At 44.8% G+C, this 25,159-nt stretch overlaps 1 protein-coding gene across 7 annotated transcripts in view; it reads left to right on the plus strand.

Annotated features, from left to right (window-relative positions):
* The window catches only part of ERI3 (ERI1 exoribonuclease family member 3), a 128,084-nt gene that overhangs the window by 22,397 nt on the left and 80,528 nt on the right, over window positions 1-25,159 (plus strand). For 6 of the 7 annotated variants that reach the window (XM_037827424.1, XM_037827425.1, XM_037827422.1 and 3 more), the window contains 3 exons: window positions 7,727-7,843; window positions 15,376-15,435; window positions 20,036-20,127. In XM_037827424.1, coding sequence (XP_037683352.1) covers window positions 7,727-7,843; window positions 15,376-15,435; window positions 20,036-20,127 — 269 coding nt within the window. Of the gene's footprint in view, window positions 1-7,286; window positions 7,377-7,726; window positions 7,844-15,375; window positions 15,436-20,035; window positions 20,128-25,159 lie in introns of those variants that run through there. The other variant, XM_037827427.1, reaches the window with a different exon arrangement.

A 25,159-nucleotide genomic window follows, 5' to 3' on the forward strand; every position in this document is an offset into this window, starting at 1 on the left:
TACTTTTAAAGGGAGCAGTCATTGCCAGGATAAGAAGACCTCTTGCTGGCTCCCTGACGGATATGCCAACTTGCTCTAAAAAGCATATGGAATGGGATGCGTGAGTTTTTCTCCCCCAGCTCTTGGCAGCAAGAAGGATGAAATGTCTTTACTAAAGGGCTTAAGAGTGGGCGGAGTAAAGGTTTATTCTGAGAGAGTTGCTGAGAACCTGGGGCTCTGATCCTCCCTTGGTCAGTAACTCTGTGATAAGGAGTTCACTACACAGATGCTCCAGGCCACATCCTTGCTGTTTAAAGTGTTGTCTGAGAACGACCAGCACCTGTATCACCTGGGAGTTTGTTAGAAATGCAGAATATCAGACCCCCGCCCAGACCTAAATGGAATCTGTAATTGAACAAGGTCTTTGGGTAATTTGAAGCTGGGAAAACACTGCTCTCGTCTAGACCACTGGTCCTTAAACTTTGGAGGAACATCTGAATTATCTGGAGGGCTTGTTAAAACACACATTGCTTGGCCCCACCTCCAGGGTTTCTGATTCAGAAAGTCTGTGGTTGAGGGTAGCTCCCAAATTTGTATTTCTACCAAGTTCCCAGGTAATGCGGATGCTGCCTATTAGGGGGACCATGCTTTGAGAAACACCTTAGCTTTCTCATCTATAAAATAGGGGAGTAATTCCTGCTTGCCTTACAGAGATGTGGGATCAAATAAGCCATTATGTGTGAAAAGTGTTCAGTGCATTATGGGTAGGATGGCGGTCTGTGTATTGCTTGCTTCTTGGCACTGATTTTTTTTATCTGCCATCAGGCTAGCACAGCTGTTTCCCTGCCTGGCTCTGGCTGTCTGATGTTGACACAGAACAGGAAATCTATGAACCACCCCATAGAGATGCATTCTTCTATCAATATGATAGAATCCCTGGGGCTGTGGATGGGGGTTACTGAGCAAGGCCTCTGGAAGCCCAGCCAGCTTCTCTGAATGCTTATCAAAGTTGCCTGACCAGAACCTTCTCTGTTTGTCTGAGTCTATCTGGTTCTCTCTTGATCACCTGTTACCCCCACCTCTTCACTACCAGTTATTATATCTTTAGTGAAGTATTTGGGTTGATTGGAAAAATGATCTTTTTCTAACCAAACCTCTTATTCATCTTGTGATCCTTAGCAAGTTTCATGATTTTTGCCCACCTTGATTTGGGTGATTAACTGAACAGCTGGCTTTGGCTGCCTATGCCCAGTCCCAGAATGTAGACTCTGGACCTCTAAAGTGAGGGGAGTTGAGCTGGAGGCTTTTCTGATGAGAAGCAATATAGCACAGTGGTTAAGGGCATGGATTCTAGAACTGGACTCTCTGGCTTTGAGTCTTGTCTCCACCACCTGCTAGCTGTATGACCTTGGGCAAGTTACTTATACCCTTTATGCCTTAGTGACCTTATTGATAAAATGGGGTTATAATAGTACCAATCTCATAGAGCTGTTGGAAGGATAAAATGAATTAATATATGTAAGTGTTTAGAACAGTGCCTGCATGTAATAGCAATATGTGTTAGCTCTTATCTGTAGAATTAGTATTAGCATTATTTTGACCCATGTCCTCAAAGTAAGCTATTGCGGTTCAGCAGGTGGCTGGGAGGCAGGCTCTGCTTCTCTGGAGAGCATAGAGACTCTCTAATAACTAGTAGATAGAGTCCTGACACTCCCCAGAGATATTTTTTTCCTTCCACTGGAATGGCAAGTTGGGCTTGGCACCCTTCCCTCAATGCTGCCTTCAGGGGACCTCTCCTGCACACAATCTGAGATTTGTTTAAATTAATTTTGTGAAATATATGTATACAGGTAGCTACAAAAAATAATTTGGTTATTTCCTGTCCTGAAGGGTCTGCTTTGCAGAGGCCACTAGTATCTGAAGTTATTTACAATTGCATATGTAAAAATGTTTGAACTGAGGTTTTTATCAGTCATGTGCATGTAGAGGTAAACCTGGTCATATGCACCCCTGGGGTGAGGGTGCTATTTCTAAGACTTTTGGTCCCCTTCATTAATTGGTATTGAGGTTTTTTAAATTTCAGATTTCAGTAAAAATAACTTATAATTCATTCTGCATGCTACCCCCCATCCCCAAAATAAAGGGTAGCAATGTCTGTTTTCATCCCCTTTTCTGCATTGTAATTGCTTTGGGGTCTATCGGGATAGGTGGAGGGGAACATGTAGGTGAAAAATCAGCCTTTTAAAGCTCTGATTTTTTACCCTTCCTTGTCCTGAAACTTCGAGCATCAGCTCTCATCTGTCAAAGTGTAAATCAGCAATTAAAACCCAAACAGCCAAATGCCAAAGATGACCTGAAGCACAAAGCAACTGACAAACAAGTCCGGACAAATCGACGGGTAATTTATAAGCTTTGCCCTAAAATCTAATTATTTGGCAATTCGAATTTGCAGCCAGCCAGGGCTTGGCAATAAATTTAACCCGCCATAAATTATTTAGGAGCAGTCTGTGGTGTAAATCAAAACCATGAGTGTTTGTTTAAGAAATAAGCTCCTTGTGCATAAAATGTCTTTTTTTTTTTTCCAAGGGAGAAACTGTTAAGCAAATCATGCCACGTTGCCCAGTGTAGCCCTCACTTCTCCCATCCAACTTCCCCTCTTGTCTGTGGCCCGGAGGTTCCCTGATCCCTTAGAAAAAGGGCCCGTCTTTGCATGAGACTCTTATCCAAAACTAAGTATTTGGATAAAACCCACATTTGTCAGGGACTGCTTTTGTGGTGTGATGCTGATTTTGGATTTTATCAAGCCTTTCTGTGCAGGCACACATGCTTTTTGGAATTTTCTTCAGTGGGTGAAGGGAAGGAATAGATTAGTTGTTATTGCCTCTGAATTGAGAGATGCCTGTTCCTTCCTAGGTTGAGAGGGGGAAGCATGAAAAATCATCTGCTCTTTTCCTTATTTCAGACAGGATCATAGAAACATCAGGTAGATCAGAATCTGTGTTTTGGAGAAAAGGTCTGTAGAGTGCTACACTATTAAACCCTCTGTCCCATTGTTTGGAAATTCCAGCAGACTAACCTCAGTCCCTTCTGCTTAAAATCCTTTTGTTGTTGTTCTATCTTCGAATATAATCTTATCACTGCAGTCAATTTAGTTGAAAGGAGTTTGAATACCCTGAAAGCAACCTACACATTTATTTCTTGTAATCTACTGATGATAGGTGTGAAATTTCTTTTGAAATGCTGCTGCAGTTTTGGCCTCAGTTTATCAAGGGAATCACTGGTGTTCCTAGTTGAGCAATTAGAAAGCAGCTGAGTTCAAAACCTCTGTTCCAACTCACTTAAAAAGGTAAAAGGATGTTTGCTTGATGCTTTCCTTTTTATCTCTGTCTTCCATCTTCTTTAAAAAAAAAAAGTTTGACGCTAGCATTTTATTGAGAGAGACAGTAGGTCCAGTAGGTTTCGAGCCATGCTTTGAAAAGTCCAAGTTCTGAGGCTTTTGTTCTTAGCTCTCAAGTTGTCGCCAATTCCCATCAACCATCAGCAGACTAACTTTTTGAGTTTTTGGTGCTCTGCCCTTGGGTAACTAGGGTACAGTTAGTTTGTGGATGGTGTAGGGTGACCAACTGTCCCAGTTTTAGTACTGCCAGTCCCATGTCCCAGGAGACCCTTAGTCCTGGGAAAACCAGGATGTTGGTTACCTCAGATAAATCCAGGATGTTGGTGGCTTGTAGCAATTGAGGGAGGATGAGAAACCACTTAGAGACAAGAGGCAATGGATCTAGTAAAAAATGTTTTCAAGTATTATGTGTCTGGGTTGAAGCCTATCTCTAGCTCTTAACTTTCTTTGTCACCTTAGATAGTTCATATCACCTCTTTGATCCTGTGGAGATCTCTGTGGAAGCAGGGTATTTCTCTTAGAGCCATGTACTTGGCCGCTGTATTGCTGTTGACCACCCCCTCCATATTTCACTCAGCAAAAGTTGAGGGGTGAGGACTGTGTGCCAGAATGGGATCTAGGTGTTGGAGATACAAACTGAAGGCTCATTGTTCCTGCCCTTCCTGAACTCAGAGCCTAGTACCACCTATATTACTGCAGCCATAGAGGATGCTTTTCAATAGCTATCCTCTATGAATTTCTGCTTGGATATTCCGCATCGATTACTCTTATAATTTGAGAGATGCCGCTCTTGTAGGAGATAGTAGACTACATTCTCTAAAGGAAAACTTTTCAGACTAAGAGAATCAGCTTTTCCTTGATCGTTCAGATTTTGAAAGTTACTAGTCCCACACTGTAAGTTTCATTTTCCCTTTTTGGAATCTCACCTCTGTCCCTTGAGCAAATGACTTAACTTCTCTGGGCCTTGTTATCCCCATTTTATAAACTGATTCCCATCTCATGAGTTGTTAGGAGGATTAAATGACATCATTCCTATTTAACATTTAGTACAATGTCTGCCACATAGTAAACAAATGGAAAGAATAAAATGATAATGATGATACCTATCTCCCAGGATTAATAAGGGTGAAATAAGAAAATGTATGTGAAGGCACACTGTAAACTCAAAATCGTAACACTTTGTATGTCCCTCTAGGAAGGCATTTACCATTGTGCATTGTTCATTATTTGTTCATGTATCTTTTCTGCTCAGTAGTCCTTGCACTTCTCCAAAGCAGAGATTACATCTTATCTCTAAATCCCTTTCCAATAGCTGTACAATGCCTGGCACAAAGTAGGTGCTCAGATAGTTTAGTTGAATGCAGATGGCATACAAGGGTAAGGAATTGTGAAACTAGGTGAGGGGAAGAAGGACTGATAAAAACAAACTGGCTTTTTGCTACCTTTACACAAGCAGACACTCAGCTGTTCCTAAAAACACGTCTTTCTAGGAGAATGTTGAAGTTGGGGGAGGAGAAAAGAGAGGGGCAGGACTAACAGTTTCATTATCTGAGCAGCTGGCCCTAGAAAATGTCATTTCGGTAAGTCTTCAAAAGCCCTTGGGTTGGAATTGAGGCTATCAACCTGTAGTGTTGGGGTTAGCTCTTTGATCATTATCAGCTGAAACCTGTTAAGGACGTGTTTGGCATGCCTCAGGTGCCCTGGCTGCACTGGTACACTTAGAGTAGGCCCAGTCTGATGTGTCCTGAGCCTTGGGTCCCTGGCCGCCAGGCATTTCAGGAGTCTACCCCGTTTTCTGCATGGAGCTGAGGCCAGCTTGTTCCTCCTCTCTGGGAAGGTGGTATTGAATATGAGCAGTTAGATAGCCTCCATTTCCCTATGGGTGAGGTACCAGCAGCAGGAAAATTTGAGTACTGAACTTCAGTGAGGAAACCCAAAGGACAAGTTTGCAGAGTCTGCTGGGGATGCTTACTCTGTGCTGGTCTGAGTGGGAGCTGAAGTGCTTACTATTTTATAATATATACTAATGAAATTCTAGATCTCTAATAGCATTTCAGATATCTAAAACAAACCATGTGCTTGTAAAAAAGTGGAAAGAGATCAACTTTAAACCATAAATTCTTGGTAATAGAGGTTTTTTTTTCTATTTATGTTTGATAGATATTTTTGTTTCCAGAGGAATGTCACCTCCTAATTTCATAATGTATCATGGGCTTAAGAAAATTGAATTTAATAAAAGCCAAAGATGAATGGCATCCTTAAAGGTCCCAACACTTGTCTTTATTAGCAGGACAAACTGCAGGTCTCCAAACACTGCTTCTCTCCAAATGAAAGTTTAAATGAAAAGTACAGTTGTGTCACAGGTTAAATTTCATTGTGGGCCCAGCTAACATTGTTAGTGAGGAGCTGGCTGTATTTGTTTCCTTAGACATCAGGGCAGCCAAACTCACCAGGCCGTGGAGCTCTTTCTATTGGGGAGGTGTTTCAGTGATGACCTTTTGCAAAAGCTTCTATACAGTGAGAAAATAATATTTCAGAAATTCAGGAGTCAGATGAGCCTGGGCCAAGCACCTTGGAGTTAGCTCTTGGAAATCCCAGATATCTGATTTCAGGGGGACTGATGTGTGTTTTGTGTGTGTATGTGCTTCATTTTTCTCTCCCTTCTCTTTAGCCTGCTTTGTGATGCCTGGTGGGGAATGAGAGACCCAGAGAATTGGGAAATAAATGCCCACTTCTCTTCATGTTGGGAGGAGAGGTATTGCCCAGTCTAAGCAGCAGCCTGGGCCTCCTCTCTGTCTCCCCTCTACAGCCCTTCTGCCCTTCCTGTCTCTGGGCATAAGCCCAGGGACACCAGACACAGAACCTTTGAGTTTTTCTGACTTGAAACCTGACTGCCTTGATTTGGTCTTCAGTCCTGCTGTGATGTGTTGGATTGAAATAGATGCTTTAAAAACAATGCCAATAGTAGTGGGTATGTTATGGGGGGAGGACACTTGGCTGTCGTGGGATATCAAGGAGATTGACTGTTTTGCCTTCTATCTTCCCACCCATTCATTCCCTAACTGCAGTCAGATGTCAGCAGCTCTTGCGTTGCTTTTCCAGGCTGTCCCTGGAGTGAACCATTTTGCCTTGGCTTTAGTGATGCTGGGAGGGTCTTCTCCAGAATAAGAGACTGGGCTAAGGATGCCACTGGAGTTAACTACTGTGGCCACTGAGTGGGCAAAGCCCACCCTTTTCTCTCTTCAGAGGAGGCCTTTCCACATGCTAATTTTACTTGGAGGATTTTGCTTTTATTTATTTTTTTTATTATTTCCTATTTGTCTCTTCCAGATGTTTTCAGGGCAGTTTTTTTGTGTTGTAAACTAATTCCATTCATGTTTTAAAAATTTATGAAAGCGCTAATAAAAATGTCAAAGTGGTAAAAATGTTAGCTTTTCCTCTGCTTTGATTAAATTTTGCAAACAGTTTTTGAATATTAAAAAGCAATAATTTTTTTTATTCTCTCTCCTTGCTTTCCCCCTTCTCTTTGGTGCCTGTGTGCTCTCTCCTGCCCTCTCCCCCCTCTGGTGCATTCCTCCCTTCCCAGGAGCGATGTTTGAGGCATGTTGCACAGCCAGCATTCTGCAAGCCTTTTTGCACACCAGGACCTTGGTGCTGTGCATCTCTATTAAATAACGGAGACATATTAATCTTAGAGACACCAAACAAATTGTCACTCCTCCTCCTTCTCTTCCATTATGTTTCAGAGGACTAGGAAGGGTTGGCTAAGCGATTGCGGGGGGAGGGTGCACTGCTGGAAAGAAAGGTGGGAAGCACTAGCGTCCATTACTCTTATTCAGTTTTCTTTTTCTTTTTAGTATTCCCTTTGACTTTATTTATTATTTATCTATTTTTATGAAAACTAATGAAGAAACTCACCAGTTCTGTTTAAACTTCATAAGAGGGAATCTGTGCATTGGTCTCATGGTTGGTGATCAGATCCAGGCCTGTACCAGGACAGGTACTGGGGCAGGGGGAAGGGGGCTTACTTTTAGGGGCCCAAGCGAGCAAGCCTCTGCTGGAGAACTAGTTGGGGAAGCTGGGGCAGATTGTGCCTCTTGTCTTCTTTTCCCTTTCCTGAGAGAATTGGGTGGTGTGTGTCCAGTCCCCAGAACCTGTGACAATATTAACAGTGGGATGGTTAGGATGTAACTGAGCTGACACTGACACATTCAGTTTGGGGTTCGCCTGGCAGGAGCTAGTGAGCACAAAACAAACAAACAAAAAAACCTTTCATTCTTGACTCTGAATTGTTTGAAGTGGTTTATTAAATTAACTTATTTTCCATTTTCTGTGTCTCTGCCACTACAGGAAATCATCGAGTTCCCCATCTTGAAGCTGAATGGCCGGACCATGGAGATTGAATCTACCTTTCACATGTATGTCCAGCCCGTAGTCCATCCACAGCTTACCCCCTTCTGTACAGAGGTAAGGGCCCTGGAGGTGGGCAGCAAGGGCTGCTGGGAGAGGAGCTTTTGGATAGTTCATGCTCTATATAGGCTGCTTTGGGAAAGCTTAAGTCTTATCAGCATAGCTAAGGCAAGTGTACACTGGACCCAAAAGGTAGATTTTTACAAAGTCTACCACTTGGGCCACTGTTGTCAATGGGGACCAGGGGAGAGCAGTGGCATAATGTGCCCCAGCTTTCCAACATCTTCCTTCCTTCCTTGGCCATCCTCACCCTTCCTGGACTTGGAGTTCAAGAGTAGGATGGTGCTTCCAGGGCTCAGGTTCTTTCCAGTTCCATTTCCTCTAGGGCCGTTTGTCAAGAGGTGAGGACTTCTGCTATTTGGAAAGAGAGGTTATACTTAGGCTTTCTTAGCTTCCTGGTAGTGTTGCCCTGTTCTCTGGCAGAGTGGCCCCATATGAAGCATAGTGGAGTTTGTTGGAAGCACACTCCATCACCAAGGATAGAAAAGGGTGGTCTTGGTGCGGTATGAGGACAGTCTGGCCAAGGCTGAAGTGTCGTTATCCTAGGCTATTACTGTCCTCTGCCACCTCACCTGCAGGTTAGTATTGGCCCCGTTTTACGGATTGTGAAACTGGGATTAACTGAGATTTTTTTTTTATGTTTTAATTAAACTTTTTATTTCAAGATGATTATAGAGTCACATGCAGTTGTATGAAATAACATGAGAGATCCTGTGTACCTTTTACACAGGTCCCCATGATAACATCTAACCAAACTATAATACTGTATCACAACCATGATATTAACATTAATACAGTTAAGATCCAGAACAATTCCATCACCAGAAGGAGCCCTCACATTGCCCGTTTATAGCTGCACCCAACTCCCTTCTCTACCTTTTGACATATTCCTGAGCTCTCTGAGATTTTTTAAAATTCAGTTTTAATGAGATATGTTCATATATCATACAGTCTTCCACAGTGTACAATCAGTTGTTCATAGCACGGTACCATCATATAGTTGTGCATTCATCACAACAATCAATTTTTGAACATTTTCATTACTCCAAAAAAAAAAGAATAAAAATAAAAGTAAAAAGGAACACCTAAAATATCCCTTTCTCCCCCCATCCCACCCTATTTTTCATTTAATTTTTGTCCCCATTGTTCTACTCATCTGTCCGTACATTGGATAAAGGGACTGTGAGCCACAAGGTTTTCACGATCACACAGTCACACTGTGTAAGCTACATAGTTATACAGTCATCTTCAAGAGTTAAGACTACTGGATTGTGGTTCAACAGCTTTAGGTATTTCCCTCTAGCCATTCCAATACACTAAAAACTACAAAGGGATATCTATATAGTATGTAAGAATACCTTCCAGAGTGACCTCTTGACTCTATTTGAAATCTCTCAGCCACTAAAACTTGATGTTATTTCATTTCACTTCCCCCTTTTGGTCAAGAAGGCTTTCTCAATCCCACAATGCCAGGTCCAGGCTCATCCCCGGGAGTCATGTCCCATGTTGCCGGGAGATTTATACTCCTGGGAGTTGTGTCCCACATAGTGGGGAGGGCAGTGAGTTTACTTGCCAAGTGGGCTTAGAGAGAGAGGCCACATCTGAGCTACAAAAGAGGTTCTCTGGGGGAGACTCTCAGGCACAATTTTAAGTAGGCTTAGCCTCTCTTTTGCAGTAACAGTCTTCATAAGCGCAAGCCCCAAGATCAAGGGCTTGACCTATTAGATTGGTAGTCCTGAATGCTTGTGAGAATATCAGTAATTCCCCAGGTGGGAAAGTTTAATATTTCTGCATTTTTTTCCCCAGTTCCTCAGGGGGGCCTTGCAAATACATTTTTATTCTCTGCCCAAATTATTTTGGGATGTATCAGCATTTCACACTAATCTGTACCAATTTACCAGATCTCACTTCCTCTTCTAAGTTCCATATAATTATGGTTCCGACTGAGATTTTGATGCTTGCTGGAGGCCCAGGAGAGTCACTGGACAGAAGGGAGGGGCCCCTGAGAGTTCTGACTCACAGGACTGTGTGGAGAAACCTGTGTCTATGTTCCCCTGTGATGCATCTTTTTATGCACTCTGTGGTGGCCAGCAGGCTGTGGTGGAATCATGGGTCAAGAATGTGTGGGAGCAGAAGTGATGGGAAGATATGAGTGTTTCTGGAATCTTTTAGGAGTTTGGGGCTGCTGAGTCTTTGTCCCTTCATTTAGATACTTACCTTTTACATATGGATGAAACAGGAGGAGGCCATTCTTGAGCATTCCCCAAACAGTCTCCTCCCTCAGAATGGAAGAGGCTGGAGTGGAGGAGGCTGTGGAAGGGCCTGCCTGACACTGGTGGGAAGGCTCAGTTGCCTCTGAGGCTAACTTAGCCCGCATATGAGGTTGTGAGGGTTGATCCCAATCTTGAAGTCAGTGTTTGCCACCTGATGCAGGTGAGCCTTTTGTTGCAGGTGTCCATCTACCAAGGACATTGCTTATAAACCAGGTGTCTAGTCTCTTCAGTCTATTCTGGTTCCACTAATGATGTTGAGTTCTTGCTCTTTGGTCCACTGTTTTTTCCCCCTCCCTCCCCCTATACCACCAGGGGACATTAATCTGTTCTTTTGCCCCCTTTAAAAAATCATCTTATACTTTCCTTGAACCACCTGTCACCTCTGAGCCCCCCTCTGGCCTGAAGTGTAATGTCCTCATGTCCTTCTCTTCTTCTTTGTATGTGGCCTGCCCCTTGGGGTAGGCTGCCTGGCATAAACATCCAGGCCTAAATTTTGGTAAGGTTTCAACGTGTTTGGGAATGGACAAAGTGTTGCTGGAGCACAGCTCCGGGCAAGAGTGGATAGTTGAGTATCTGGAAAAGAGGAATTTTTGTCAGAGCGGAGCTGCTGCTGCTGCTTTTTGGGGGTGGGGGTGGGGGTGGAAGGAGGGTGGGGTGGCAGGGCTAGGGGGAGAGGGAATGTGAGAATATGATAAAAAATATGGTTCTTCTTTCCAGAAAGTTTAATCTAAGTACATACATACATAATCTGGAAGGTAGTAGGAGTCATAGTGTTCGGGTCCTTTGTATGAAACCCTGTTCTGAAAGTGAAGATGTGGTTGCCCTGCATCAGTGAGTCTACCATTTTATCTCAGACTTCTGGAGCTCCAAACTCTCTGGGATCCGGTCCCCACTTCCCCCTCTCCCTCCACCCCCATCCCAGCCTCATATCTCCCTGATTCATTTCCCACTCCCAGAAGTGGTCCTCTCACAATCAGCCTTTGTGCATGATGGTTCCTCTGCTTGTGTAGTGCTCCCACTCCCCTCCCCTGCTCTCCTGCTTGCCCTCCAGGACTCTGCTGAGGGTCACCTTCTCTAGGTGACCTGGCTGGGTAATGCTTACCCCAGAATAGCACTAATCAGATAAATCATACTGCTAGACTTGAGGGCGGGAACTAGATCTGATCCATCTCTGTCCCATCATTACCAAGTAAACACTTAATATGTGTTCCTTAAATGAATGAGTATTGTCAAAGAGTTATTTAACCATACCTTGTCTCCCCCAAAAGCAATTGTACTGCTGACTTGCTCTTTTGAGTAAGTAAAGTCTTCTTTGGATCATCTAAATATTGCCTTGTCTCCATTCTAGATGGAATTGTACTTGGAGAGAGGCATGGAGATAGGATGGTGGCCTCCTTCCATCTGAGACCTCCTCCAACCTGGCCGTAGCTGCCTTTGGGGGTAGGGCTGGAGGTCATTCCAGTCAGAGGAAATCTTTCATCAGTAAGTGTGAGGAACATCCCACACTCCAGCTAAGCAGCTCCTCTGGCAAGATCTCTCTTGCACAAATTCTTAGAGAATCCTAACCTGTGTAAGTGTATGTGTATGTGTGCATGACACATGTGTACATCCATTAGCACATGTTTGTGTGGGAAGAGAGACAGGCTCAGGGCTGGGCAGCAAGAAAAGGGATTCTGCCTGGAGTGGGCCCAATTTAGCTCAAATACAGATACTCTTACTTTTACTGCTCTGTATAATGAATGTGTTATTGGCTTCCTTGAGGCCCTTTCTTAGTTCAGTTGATAGTTTGCCTGCAGACATGGTTCTAACAGAAATAGGATGGGATGTGTTTCATTCCTTTGAAGCCAAACACTTTCTCTACCACCTCTAGAATCTGCTATAACCCATCAGATCTCTGTCTTTAGCATCTGGGGCTGCTGCACAGTCCCTGACCATGTGCAGTCTTTTTGTTGTTATTGTGAAAAAACTAGAGAAATACCCATTTTGCTAAATGCCAGTAAAGGGCTTTGTCTTGCACCTGTACTTATAAAGGGTGAGATTTACTAGTCTCTTTGTCTGAGGAGAGAGTGGGTCTGATTATCAGATTGCTCACCAGAGACAAGTGCTTATGTAATCAACAAACCGTCTTGGTGTCAGACTACGATTGTATTGGAGGTAAACTGTGAAAGGAGAAAGCACTGGATGCTGACATGATATTGGCACTGAGTTTCCTGAGCTGCTTCCTGTAGTTGCTAACGTTTATGATGAAGGCAGCTAGTTCCTGGACAAAGCCCTTATGTGGGTAGAGGGTCTCAGTAACTAGCCATTTTATCAGTCAGGGTCAAAAGCCCCTCCTCGCCTTGTGGTTTCCAAGTCTGGAGAAGCGGGAGTTAATCTCTAATCCCTCAGTGAAAGGAGCCACAGAGCACACATTAATTCTTCCTCTCACCTCTTCTGCTTTAAGTGGTTAAGGGCTCTGAGCTCTGTTTAGCCTGTGAGCCCTGGTTTTCAGCTTAATAATACTTGGCTTTGCTCTAGTACCTTTCATCCTGAGGATGTGAAAGCTTTGTACAAACATGAATTAACCCAAGTGGGAATGGGCTTAAATTGCAGCATGAAGCAGTTAAGTTAGGCTTAAGGTAGAACTTCCCAGTATTAATTTTACAAAATTCTCTCTCTCTCTCTCAGTGTCTTGTATAAGTCTTATTATAGTGGTCTTACAGGTTGTCAGTATCAGGTACAGGGACTGACTTTCTTAATTTCACCCCCCCTTCATCCAGTGCCTTGGCAAAGCTGAGGGAGAACGTTTGGTCCATCCTTGGAGGGATCAGTTCAGGGCGGTGAGGCCTCTCCCTAGATGGCTGCCCCTAGTTGAACCAATGACTCAAGCCCTGGTGGCTCTGAGGGTGGAGTTCCGAGTCCGTTAGGAACTCAGCTGTGAGCCATGTGGTTCTGGGCTATGAGTGAAAGTACCTATTTTCTGGTAAGCCTGGAAAGGAGGGAAGCTGCCCTCATGAGGCTCCTCCCAGGCTGATGATTCTAGGATTGCTGACCACTGGAGTGGAGTCTAGGAAAGGACCAGGATCCTGGTGTCCCCTGGGGTGGGAAGAGGAAGGTCTTGTCTGCAGTGAGAGATCCTGCAGCAGGACTCAGAGTAGTGCTCTGGTTTTCCATTTTGGAGCAGTGGTTTTCTCTCCCCATGTCAATGATTTTCTTGGGCTCAGAGTAGGTGCTTGTATGGTGCATAGTATTAGCCCCATTTCCAAGGAGGGAGAATTCTTGGCAAGGGAGCCATCGGAGTCCTGTGATGAGACTTTCTTGAAGCCTTTCAAGAAAGCTTATCTGAGTAACCCTTGGGCTGGTGGGAGTCAAGAAAAGGAGAAGAGATAACCTTTCCCCAGGAAACTGAGACCAGACACAAGACTGACACTTGGACCTTAGAGCTTTCTGAAAAGTGAGGGTCTTCTTTTCCAGGATTGGAGATACGACTCAACCCTGGAAGAATTTAGCAGGAGAGAAGCTGGACCGGATTGGGTAGTGGTGGGTGCATGGGCGTCAGAAATCTGAATGTTGGACCTAGAATTGGGAAGAGGCCTACTCCTGACTCTTTTTGGCCCCTGCCTGTCTGAGACGAAACCCAGGGCAAGTGCCTGCTCAGTTCGTGGCTCTGAAAGGTGTACAGGCTTGGGTGCTGGCTGGGTAGAGGAGGGGGGTACCAGGAAGAACACAGATTCTGTGAGGTCAGGGTTTTTATGTTTTAGTCATTCCAGATCTCTAGTTCCTAGAATAGGGCCCAGCACGTTGTGGGCCCTCCATGAATAGTTGACTAAACAAAAGGAGGTGTGCCTTGTATTCCAAGGCTAAAGCTGCTGACCCAGGACCCTTCCCCACCTCACCCCCCAGCCTGCTGTGGACCATCTTTTCTTCTCCTTGACTCAGGCCCTCCCTCTGCTGGGCAGTTCTTTGGTCTGTCAAGCAAGGAAAGGGTGTGGAGGTACCAGCCAGGTGGGCATGCTGTGGGTTAAAGCCTTGCGAAAGAACAGTGTAGTTAATCTTTCTAATTTATTTTCCTTTTAGACCATGGGAAGTCTGTAGGCAGCAGCTGTTACCCAATTAAAATACAGATTAATATAAAAACAGTTTCTGGAATATAAAATAGAGTGGCTGTGTCCTTATACTTCCTTAAAATACCACCTAATAATGACTTGATGAACTACAGAAACCCATCTAGAGGAACTCAGCGTTCTTAAAATGAAAATTTCTTCCCTAAAAGGTGTGTATTACCATTCCATGCAAGTTGCTGTGAGAAAATAACCTTCCCTCTTAGAGCCAGTGGTTTCTGTGAGTTGGGTATTTGGTATTCATTAAATGTAATTATAGTTTAATTGGAGTTTAATCACCCCCTTCACACACCTTAAAAAAAAAAAAGTTTCCAGGCAAGCCTGGGATGCTACTCTTTCTGGAAGTAGCCAGAGGCACATTGGGCGTGGTGATTGCCACCTGGCATTCAGGAATGTGGATGTGGGCCTTGAGACTCAGCTCCTTATAGGTGATCTAGCCCCCGTCTGTACGTAAGGGAGATTTTGACTTCAAAACAAAACAACCAGCTTGTTTGAACCTAGGCCTAACCTGGGTGGAATAGCATAGTTCGTTCTCAGCATTGGCCTGCAAGTCAGACATACTCTCTATGTACGTGTCCATTTGGCCTTCATGTCTTACTTTCCCCATTGGTTCAACGTGACTGTTTCCTGCTTGGCTAGTTGATACCGATGCCTCAGGTATATAGAGTAAAGAATAGATGCCTTTGGGGTTCCCACGTGGCAGGGGGAAATGCTAGACATTGAGGCTCAGAGAAGGGGTGAGCTTGAAACCAAGCATGACTGATCTGTGTGAGCACTCCCCAAGTTTTAGAGGAACTTCTGTGATGCTTGGAGTTGAATTTACTTTATACTGTAATTTGTGAGAAGTTTTTGAAGCTTACAAAAGACATGTAAAAACAAGTTTTTTTGTAAGATGAAATCAGAGACAGATACAAGACACGTTTGTGGCACACACATATATGTGTACCCCATCTCAGGGCAAGATTTGGGGGTAGAGGTTCACATTGTACCCTGGGACTTCACTCTCAAGGCTTCTAGTCAGACTCTGAACCTAAAGCAGTGCCAGGTTAGAGCCCCTTATTGTGGAAGGAGAAAGGCGGAAAGGAAGGGGTTCAGTCTGCCTTCAAGTCCCTGTGCCCTGGTTTTCCACCCATTGGCTGTTTCTTTTTCCTTTCAGCTCACCGGAATTATTCAAGCCATGGTGGATGGTCAGCCAAGCCTGCAGCAAGTGCTGGAGGTAGGTTGAGTGACCTTTAATTCCTGACTTCTGACCCCTTCCCATTGCCTTTCTCTCCCTCCCCTCCTGAGAATGTAGCCATGTAATTTGACTATGATTATGGCTTGATTAGAATAACATTTGCTGTCACATCAGTGACATGCTGTTGAGAGTATTGAACCATTGATCTGTCATCTCCAGCTGTTCCCATCAGGGTTACTGACAAGACGTCCGAGTGCTGCCAGGAGTCAGCAGAGGGGTCCACAATCCTCCTGGCCCATGGCCCTATGCTGGCAGCTCTAGGACAGCCCTGCACTGGGTGGGTGAGGCGGGGGTAGGAGAGCTGAGCTGTGGCACAGCGGGACCAGCCCCGGGGACTGGAAGTGTTTTTGTTTAGCTTTAGTGTTGGCTTCTTGTGGCATGTGAGCACTTCATTAACTCACCCAGAACTCCCCATTGATGGCTTTTGTTTGCTGTCGGCTCCTCCAGGAGGTACGGCTGGGCCTGCCTGCCCTCTCCTGCAGCTTGCTGCTGGATGCATTGTGCCTGTCGGGGGTGCAGAGGCTGCACTGGGTAATGATTCCTAATCAGAATAATTACAACAATTGTCTATGTGAGGGAAATCAAATTAAAGGCTTTAGAACCCTTGGCAGAGACCACACTTCTAGGATGTTCTCCTTAGGGAGCTGGAAAAGGTTAAGATGCTGCTTCTTGTGCTCCAGCCTGAGGGAATGAAGAAGGGCAGTGCTTGGCCTCAGCTTATCTTCCACCCCTCTTTGGCCTGGGGCTTCTGAAGGGGGAGAATGTCCCCTTCCCACTTCCTTCTCTCTAGGTGTAGGGGAGAAGTGAAAAAGCTGTGGGTCTCATTAGGTGCTTTTTTAATTTTTAAGACCAATATACCCAAAGCTCAGACTGCATTATGGCATAGGAGAAAGCATAATATCTAGGGAACTAGCAGGGCACATTTGCATTGTAGGTTATCAGCCTAGAGGAAGTGGGGTATAGCAGGGAAGAGAGGGTAGATATCTTTCTTTAGCCAAGATGGCCTGTCCCAAGGGGAGACAGGTACAGACTGAATTTCTTAGGGCTCCTCAGGATGGGGCCAAGGCCAGAGAGGCAGGTTTAGGCTCACTCCTGGGGCAGAGTGTGTTCTCTCTCCCTGGGAGTGTTCAAGCCCAGGCTCTGTGACCTATCAGTCTTGGGTAGGGTCAGAGTTAGGGTACCTGCAGTGGATTGGGAGAATATAAGTGAGCTCTGAGGTGCCTCCCAGCTCCACTGACCCTCTTTTTTTAAGGGGTGACTCACTCTCGTGACTGAGGACCAGACTCACTTCCTAAAGGACCAGACCCAAGGAGAGAGAAGGGACCCTTCTTTTCCTGTTTCCCAGCCAGCATCCCCAGCCAGGACCTGGTCCCTCAAGGAGGATGGAGAACAGGCACTTTTCCCTGTGATATCTCTGGCTGGGATTCTGGGAGGATGATGCTTGCTCTTGGCCAGCATCAAATGAGGGCTGTTGAGGTGATGGTTTTTTTTTTTTCCTCAGTGACTCCTGCTAAGGGAGAGATGTGGTCTTCAGGAGGCATCTTCTTGCTGACCCCAGGCCAGCTCTGGAGCAGGGTGCTCAGAGGATTTGGAGCCTCACCCAAGAATCTACTTTCTGCTGCTTCAGCATACTTTGTGGGTGAGGAGGGAAGATCTCTGACATCAGCCTGAACAGAGAATCTCTTAAGGATCTCTTAAGGCTCTGGCAGGATGAGGATACCAGACTGGGCTCTGTTTTATCCAGTCGGCTCTGAGTTTGTTATAGAGCTGGGGAGTTAACTTCTTGTCCCAACCAAGGCCCTGAGCAGATGGCCAGCTAGATGTTTGCCTGACTCATTTGTTTAAATAGAGCTCAGACTAAGCTCCAGGCCTTCAGGAGCTGGGAAGCCTGGCTCAGCTGATAGGGGTGGTCTTGGTGGTTCCTCCAACCCTTTATTCACCCAAGCAGAGAAAGGAAGGAAAAAGGCCTGATTTCAAATGTAGTTTCACTTCCCTGGATAGGGTTGTAGTAAAAGGTGTTCACTAAATATCTGTTGCTTGAGTGAATGGCTTAGGAAACCCACTGGGTAATTAGTGTTTCTCATGGTAAGAGCCTGGTCTTGCTGGTTGTGGTCCTGTCCTGCTCTCTTTTCCGGGACCACTGTGTGGCAGTTGGGGCATTGGGGAGTCCCTCTCACAGATGGGGCACTTATGTTGGGGATTAAGGCCAGTGAGCTAGAGCGAGGTTATGTTATTTAGGGAGCATCATGTTTGCTTTACTTCTTTTCTTAGGTAAAGTCTGCCTTATTTTCTTTAGGTGACCTTGGGGAAAGGATATGTGTGTTTGTGTGTGTGTGTGTGTGTGTGTGTGTCTGTCTGTCTGTCTGCATGAGTGAGCACATACTCATAAGGGGTTGGCTCAGAGTGGCTGGGGAGACAGGCCATTCAGCAGTGGAAGATCCAGAATTTTGCTGCTGCAGAGATTCTCTGTGTGAGGTGTATTCTCTGACAGACAGAATGTGGTGAGGTTTTAGACATCGCATGGTCTGCATAGGGACCAGGTCTGACATTCTGGGAGGTAGAACTGCTATAAGCCATGGACCTAGATAGGATCCTTGGCCCCTACTCAAGGACTGCTTCAGCACAGGCCAGGTCTCCAAAATTTCAGAGGTGTCCAGGCAGCAAGCATACACCTGCTAGAATGAATCTTAAAGATTTTCATGGGCTCTCCATTACCTGCTGGTCATACTAGGCCCTTCACAGTCTGGCCTAACCTAATACCCCAGCCTTAGCCTCATTTCCTGCCCCTCCTTTCTCTGTATGATGGACTTTGGTCACACTAAACTTCTCCCTACTTAAATTTTCAGTCAGCAAATATTTATTGAGTAGACATTGATCTACTTTAGGTGTTAAGACAGTGAATTAGACAGAGTTCCTGCCTTCATAGTGCTTATAGTCTTGTGGAGAAAGCAGACATTAAACAGATAATTAATTGCTTCTCAAATATACAATTATTTTTCTTGTACCTTCTGTTCCACCCTGTCAAGTAAACCCAACCATCAAGTTCCTAGTTCAATTACTTTCTTTGTGATATCTTTTCTGACTCATTCCCCTGTATATGGTATAGGTGACCATTTCCTACTCCTGGTCCTATATCATTTCGGTCAGTTTTCCATTGCTTCATCTACCATGGTTGTATTGTGATGATCTGCATATGCCTTTCTCCCCTTCTCAGCCTATATTGTCGTAGGCACTTAATACATTATCATATTTGATTCTCAAAACAACTCTGTGAGATTTGTCATACTGCCCCTTTTTATAGATGAGGGAAACAGGGTCACAGGGGTTAAATGACTTTTAAATGACTTCCCATCAATGACACAGCCAGGAGATGGAAGAGCCAAGGTTAAAACCCAAGGTTGGAATGGATCTGAGAGCAGATTCGACTTTCAATCCTGTGTTTCTAACAATGATGCAATACAGCCTGTAAAAATAATCTTTCTGTATGCATGGGAGAAGTGGTGTGATCTGCTAGCCTCCTTCCCCATGCCTGGAATCTTCTGAAAAATAGGTAATGCTTCATGAATTCTTTATGATAATTCTCTTGTTATGTACTGATTTTAGTATTTGTACTTCCATGTGAGTGCAAATACTAAAACTGATCGAAGAGTTGAAGGGAAAGAAAAACAGAAGGTGTTTTGGAGTAGTTTCTCTATCTAGGAATTGAACTCAGTTTTCACAACATTCTGTTGAATTTGAATCCTCAATCAGGATGAGGAGAAATACAAAGTTTAGAGCCAGTTTATGAACTTTCAGCAACTGAAACAGTTAGCCCAGTTGTTAGAATGGGGCTCCTGCCCAGCAAAGGGGCCTCTTTTGCAAGACCGCTGATGGACATTAACTGCACTTTCAAAGAAGATTTTTCTGTGAAGCTTTCTTTCTCACTCCTGTGTTACCCACCCCTTCATACACATTCCAAAAAAAATGTTTTTTGATGTGGAATTGATTCTAAGTTACTTGGTTAAGATCTTTCAGGGCAAGGACTGGTTCTTACTAAATTCTAACTGACAAAGCAAATGGGAACAATAGGTGTCAATAAACCTATTTATTGGTGGGTGGGTGAAAAAAATAAATGAATGAATAAAAATATGGGTAGAAATTCCTGCTTGAGACCCCCTTCCAACCTGTTCTCATGGCCCAGAACAGCCTGTGTCTGTGCTAGGCTGGGCCTTTGTTTGAGGATCAATGAGAGAAAATAACTGGGTCTGAGCAAGGTATTTGGACTGACCTACTGGGATCTGTCCTTATTGTGTCCAGGGCAGACTTCCAGACAGTGAGGGAGTGGAGGAGCTCCTTCCTCCCACACACATGGGTTTCTAGGATCTTCTTGCAAGGATCTTCTTGCAGGGATGTTTCTCCACGTGCCTCTGTAGTTCTGAGCCAAGGCAGAGCACCCAGAGAGGAGCCCTGGCTGAATAAGATTACAATTTTCTCCTGCTCTGATTACAAGCAGCTTATCTACGTTTCAGTGTTGTGGCTCTTCACAAGCTTAGGGGGAGAAAAAGGGAAATCTCATCTCTTCTTGTTGTGTACTTTTCAGAGGGTCGATGAGTGGATGGCGAAGGAAGGCCTCTTAGATCCAAACGTCAAGTCAATTTTTGTCACCTGTGGAGACTGGGACTTAAAAGTCATGTGAGTATGAGAAGGGCTACTTTGCCAGCAGAGTTTGGAACCTGTGGGATCAGGTTTTGCCTTTCAGAGGCTCAAAAGTACAAGCCAAGAGAGCAGCTGGGTCAGGGAGTCCTGGATCTGCAGGACTGCCAGGGCTAGCAGAAGTCTGGGAACCCTGCCCTCTGCCTGCTCATGAGCAGGGGTTGGCAAATTAAGGACCCTACCAGAACTGCTAGTGTTGGGGCCTCCCTGCTTTTAGCAGGTTGCACTATGTGTTATTGGGCTACATGTTACTGCTCTGAAAGAAAGGAATTCAAAGAGGGTCTTCAATTTTTTTTCTTTACCAAATACATAGTGTATAGTGTTTACTCTCTGTCAGGCACTATTCTAAGTGCTTTAGAAATAGTAACTCATTTAACAACTTTATGAAATAAGTACTATTATTATTTCTGTTCTATGGATGAAGAAATTAGGACACAGAGAGACTAACTAGCCCAAGGATACACAGCAAGTAAGGGGCAGAGCCAGGATTCAAACCCAGGCACCTTGGCTCTAGACTCCTTGCTCTTAACTATTATACTATGCTACCCTCTTATCTGGGATGCAGGGCCCTGGTGATCCCACAGAGAGCCCAATAGTGGGATGATAGAGGGCTGCTTTTAGGAAGCTGCCTAAGTCAGTGGTCTGGGAACATCTTGTCTTTCCTCCTTTGTTCCCACTGCTTTTTCTCCTTTGTTTCCTGATTGTGCCCTGGTTGTGGAAGAAAGAATTGGTTCCTTTCCTGGGCTAAAACTTCTGCATCTTATCTGTCCTCATGGATACCTGGCTTTAGAAAGCCCCCAGGGAACTAAAGGGAGGTGGAGGTGGTGGGGGCGCTGTTTGCTTAGGATTGATAGAATCGATATCTCTGTGTTCTTTGTGACTGAAGGAGGCAGCAAGCATTGTGTGTGTATGTGTGTGTAAGTGCGTGTGCCTGAGCTTTTGAGCATAGAGTGGAGTGTTGGTGGGGGTGGGGAGTATTGGCTCTGGAGTGACATTTCTTACCAAATCAGGCAATACCTTCTCACCAAGGTCCTTTTTATGCTTTTTGGGTGCTGGGCATTGAGATGAAGTTACACCCTAGGGTGGGTTCAGGCCTGCTATTGGACTCCAACTCTCTAGGTGAGACAAGAGGAAGAGCATGCCCCAGATCAAATAAACACACACATACCTCATTCCCCGTGTCCTTTAGATTGTGTAACACACTGATTGCACACCTCTAGGTATGTACACACAACTCCCAGAGTTCTAGAGTGTCTCTGTACTCGCAGATGACACTCATTTGTCAGGGAAGTTATACAGGCGGGGACTGGAAGCAAATATGAATCAGAGGAGGGTTCCATGGAGAAGGTGAGGAGGAGGAAGGCTGATACTCTTGTTTTTGATGTCCTGGGTAGCTTTGAGCACTGGAAGCAGGAAAGGAACTGCTCTGTAGCACAGGAAAACCTATTCAGGATGGGGCAGGACTTGGGCTGAATGCCCAGAGTTCTGGAACTCATGTGGTCCAGGAGGAAGGTCCTTTGGCCCAGCCCATGTGTCCTATACCTTCAGATAATCTCTCCAGGGTCCCTACTTCTCCAATGGTTTTTTCTCTTTGACATGTTCTTCCTCTAAACACCTGCATTTTAGAGTCTTCTGCTATAGCTGTGAGTGGGGTATGTGTGTGTGTGTTTATGAAAAACTTCCATGTGTGCAAGATTGGGAACTATCTGGCTAGGTCTCCTATGTTTGGAGTTGGTTTGCCCATGAGATAGAGAGGAAATTTCAGAGGGTATCTTCTTCTTTGGGTTTGGCCTGCAGCACCAGTTTGGCCCCTGGCATGGTGGGACCTGTACCAATATGGATCAGTTATGGTCTCCATTTCATCTTCATGAGAAATGATGTAATCAAGAAGAAAGGTTGAGTTGTGGAATCCAAGCATATATGAAATGAAACCAAATTTCAATGAGCACATACCTTATCACATTCATTCCTCTTTACTACCTTCTCTAGTAGGAAGTGGTATCTTCCTTTTATGGATAAAAAAAGCCTAGAAACTGAGGCTCAAAGAGGTAAAGCTCATAGCTAGACAGAATTGAATTCTAAGACCTTGTAGTTTCCAAAAGAGACGGACAGATGCAGTAGCACCAGATTTTGGTGTCTGGTTTGGGTTTGGACTGGGAAGGTCAGTGAAGCTCTGAGAAAAATGGTATGCAGTTGTCAGGTGGCAAGGGTTGGGGGGAGGAGAGCTCTGTGACTGCCTTCTAGAAGCAGGACTCGGTGTAACTGCTGGGAAGGCTCTTAATTTAATGTGTAACAAAATAAAAACAGCCAGAGAGGAAACCTAAATAGAGCTGCGTGACTGTGCACAGCTTATCGGAGTTCCTGGAACCTCGCGTCAGGGACTCATCAGATGGCTCTCGTCAGAGCCATCACCTTTTTTGTGCCTGGTAAAGGCTGCTGATGAGCCTGACAAGAGTAGTGTTAAATTGACACCCACAACTTGTTAGTATGTGGCTTACTTCTTATTTTGACATCCATTTTCAGATTTAACTAAGTCTGAAGAATTCAGCAAATATTTTCATTTCACACTGTAGTTTCCTGGAGCCGTGGCACCTTCTCATTGCTGTCCTTTCCTCTCTCCCACTGTCTCCCTCCCTCCGCCACCAGCTTCATGTCACTTTTCTTGGAAAGGGCCTGATTAGTGAGGCGCTGAGAAATGGGAACTGAAGTGGCAGCAGAAATCCCGCTGGAGAAAAGAAATCTGCTCCCATCCCGACAAAATCATTTTGTGTCCATCTTTTGTCAAAGCTGGATGAGTTGATACTCCAAGTTCACATTGGTTTTGATGCTATAACCACAGATCTTGCTGAGCTGGGTTTTGATTTAATGGATGTGGATTTCATTTTCCTTCTAAATTTGTTTAAAAACCGACCCTTGTTATGGGTTTAGCCCTTGGTCATCTTGCCTTCCCTACCTGGCCTACCTTTCATTCTCCTTACCCAGTGTTTCTTGAGGCTCCCCACAGGGTTTAGTGTTCTTTCACCCATTTTCCCTCCCCTTTGCTACCCAGGCAAGGAATTCCTCTTTAAAGGGTTTCCATGTTTTTTCATGTTTGACATGGTGGAGGGGGATAGGGGTGGTGCAGAGTGAGGGAGTAGCACTTGCACAGTCCCTTGAGGAACTGAGATTTTAGCATGTAGCTTGAAGATCCAAGTTCACCAGCTGAATAGCACAGAGTGACTGAGAAGCTAGAACAGAATGCTTTCTCAGTGGGCTCTGGGTTAGAGAAGAGGGGAAGAGAGAAAGATGGGAGGGAAAGAACTGGCATGAGGGAGGACCAGGGCTTCAAAACACTCTGAGAAAAGGCCCCTTTGGAGGGGTCAGAATAATCAGACCCTACATTCTGGTAGAAAAGCGTCCAGGGCCTACTCAGAGTCTGCTGAGAGGACACTCATCTAGGCTCAATGTCAGCTTGGAAATGAGAGGTTTTCCTCCCATTGGAGATTGTCGAAAAATGCTGAGTTGGCATTTGACTTCATGTTTTTCCCTGCCTTCCTTGTAGGATGTGGATACTACACCCCCTCCGCAGTGCTGTACAGATATGGACCTGGAGCTCTTCAGGTTTTAGAAAGCCTGGAGAGAGAGATATCTGCTCAGAGTGTACTAACTCACCATTTGAGTTGGGGAGTATGCACTCAGCAGGGATTACTGAGGGTACCCTCAGGGCTGAAGTCAAGCGACCAAGACCATTAAAGAGCAGAGACTGCTGATACCTAGAGTGAAGTCCCACAGTGATAGAACCACACACCTGGAGGGCCCTGTGGGTAGTGCCTGTCCTGCCAGGGAGGCAGAGGATGACTTAAACATGGGTCATTGACATGTTTGCTTGGGGGTCAGGGTTGGCCCTTTTGGTATCATTCAACAGGATTGATTACTTCATCCTTCTTGAAATATTCCTTACCTTTACTTTTGTTATGGCTCACTGGGTTTGCTCCTATTTCTGTGGCTTCTCAGTCTCTTTTACAGATACGTCTTCCCTTGCTTTTTTCTTTAATGTTGGTGTTTTGTTGCTCTCCATCCTAGCTGTCTTTTTCTACACACTCACCAGAGTGATTTCGTCTTTGCCGTAACTTCAACTGTTATCCATATGCTGATGCAGATGTCTTCTAATATTTTCTCCAACTAAGAAATGGGAACTGAAGTGGCAGTAGCAGTCTTGCTGGAGAAAAGAAATCTGCTCCATCTGCCATCTGAACTCCAGGCCTGCATATGCAGCTATGTATTCTACCTCTCTACCTGGATGTCTACACACCCCTAAAAGCTGAGGTGCTATCTTTCTCCCAACACCATGTCCTCCATTGTTCCCTCCAATAATGACTGGCACCATCTATTCTATTTTTCTGTCTGAAATCTGAGGATCATCCACTACTCCTTTCTCTAGCCACAACCAATTAATTGCCCAGTCCTGTTGATTCTGCCTCCTGGAAGTTTCTCAGATCCATTCCTTTCCATCTCCACTGCCACTGCCCTGGTTACTATATTCCTCTTGAATTATCACAGAGCCTCCTAACTAGCATCTACCTCCACTTTTGCTTCTTCTGTTCCATTCTAATTGCAGCTAGAGTATGTCACATCCCATTAAGGTTTCCCCTTGTCCCCAACGTAAAATCCACACTGTATATTTTCTTATTGTGGGAACAGGTAGAACATAGAAGTTCCCATTTTGACCATTTCCCATTTTAACCAGTGCTGTTATTACATTCACAGTGTTGTCCTACCATCATCACCATTCATTACCAATACTTTTTCATGACCCCAAACAGAGACTCTACCTACTAAGCAGTATCTCCACATTCCCCTCTCCCTGGTCCCTGGTAGTCTCTGATCTGCTTTCTGTCTCTATGAATTTGCTTATTCTGGATATTTCATATAGGCAGAGTCATACAATTGTTGTCCTTTTATGTCTGGCCTATTTCACTCAACATAATGCCTTCAGGGTTCATCCATGTTGTTGCATGTATCAGAACTTCAA

Source organism: Choloepus didactylus, chromosome 2 (genome assembly GCF_015220235.1).
Source record: "Choloepus didactylus isolate mChoDid1 chromosome 2, mChoDid1.pri, whole genome shotgun sequence".
Lineage (NCBI taxonomy): Eukaryota > Metazoa > Chordata > Mammalia > Pilosa > Megalonychidae > Choloepus > Choloepus didactylus.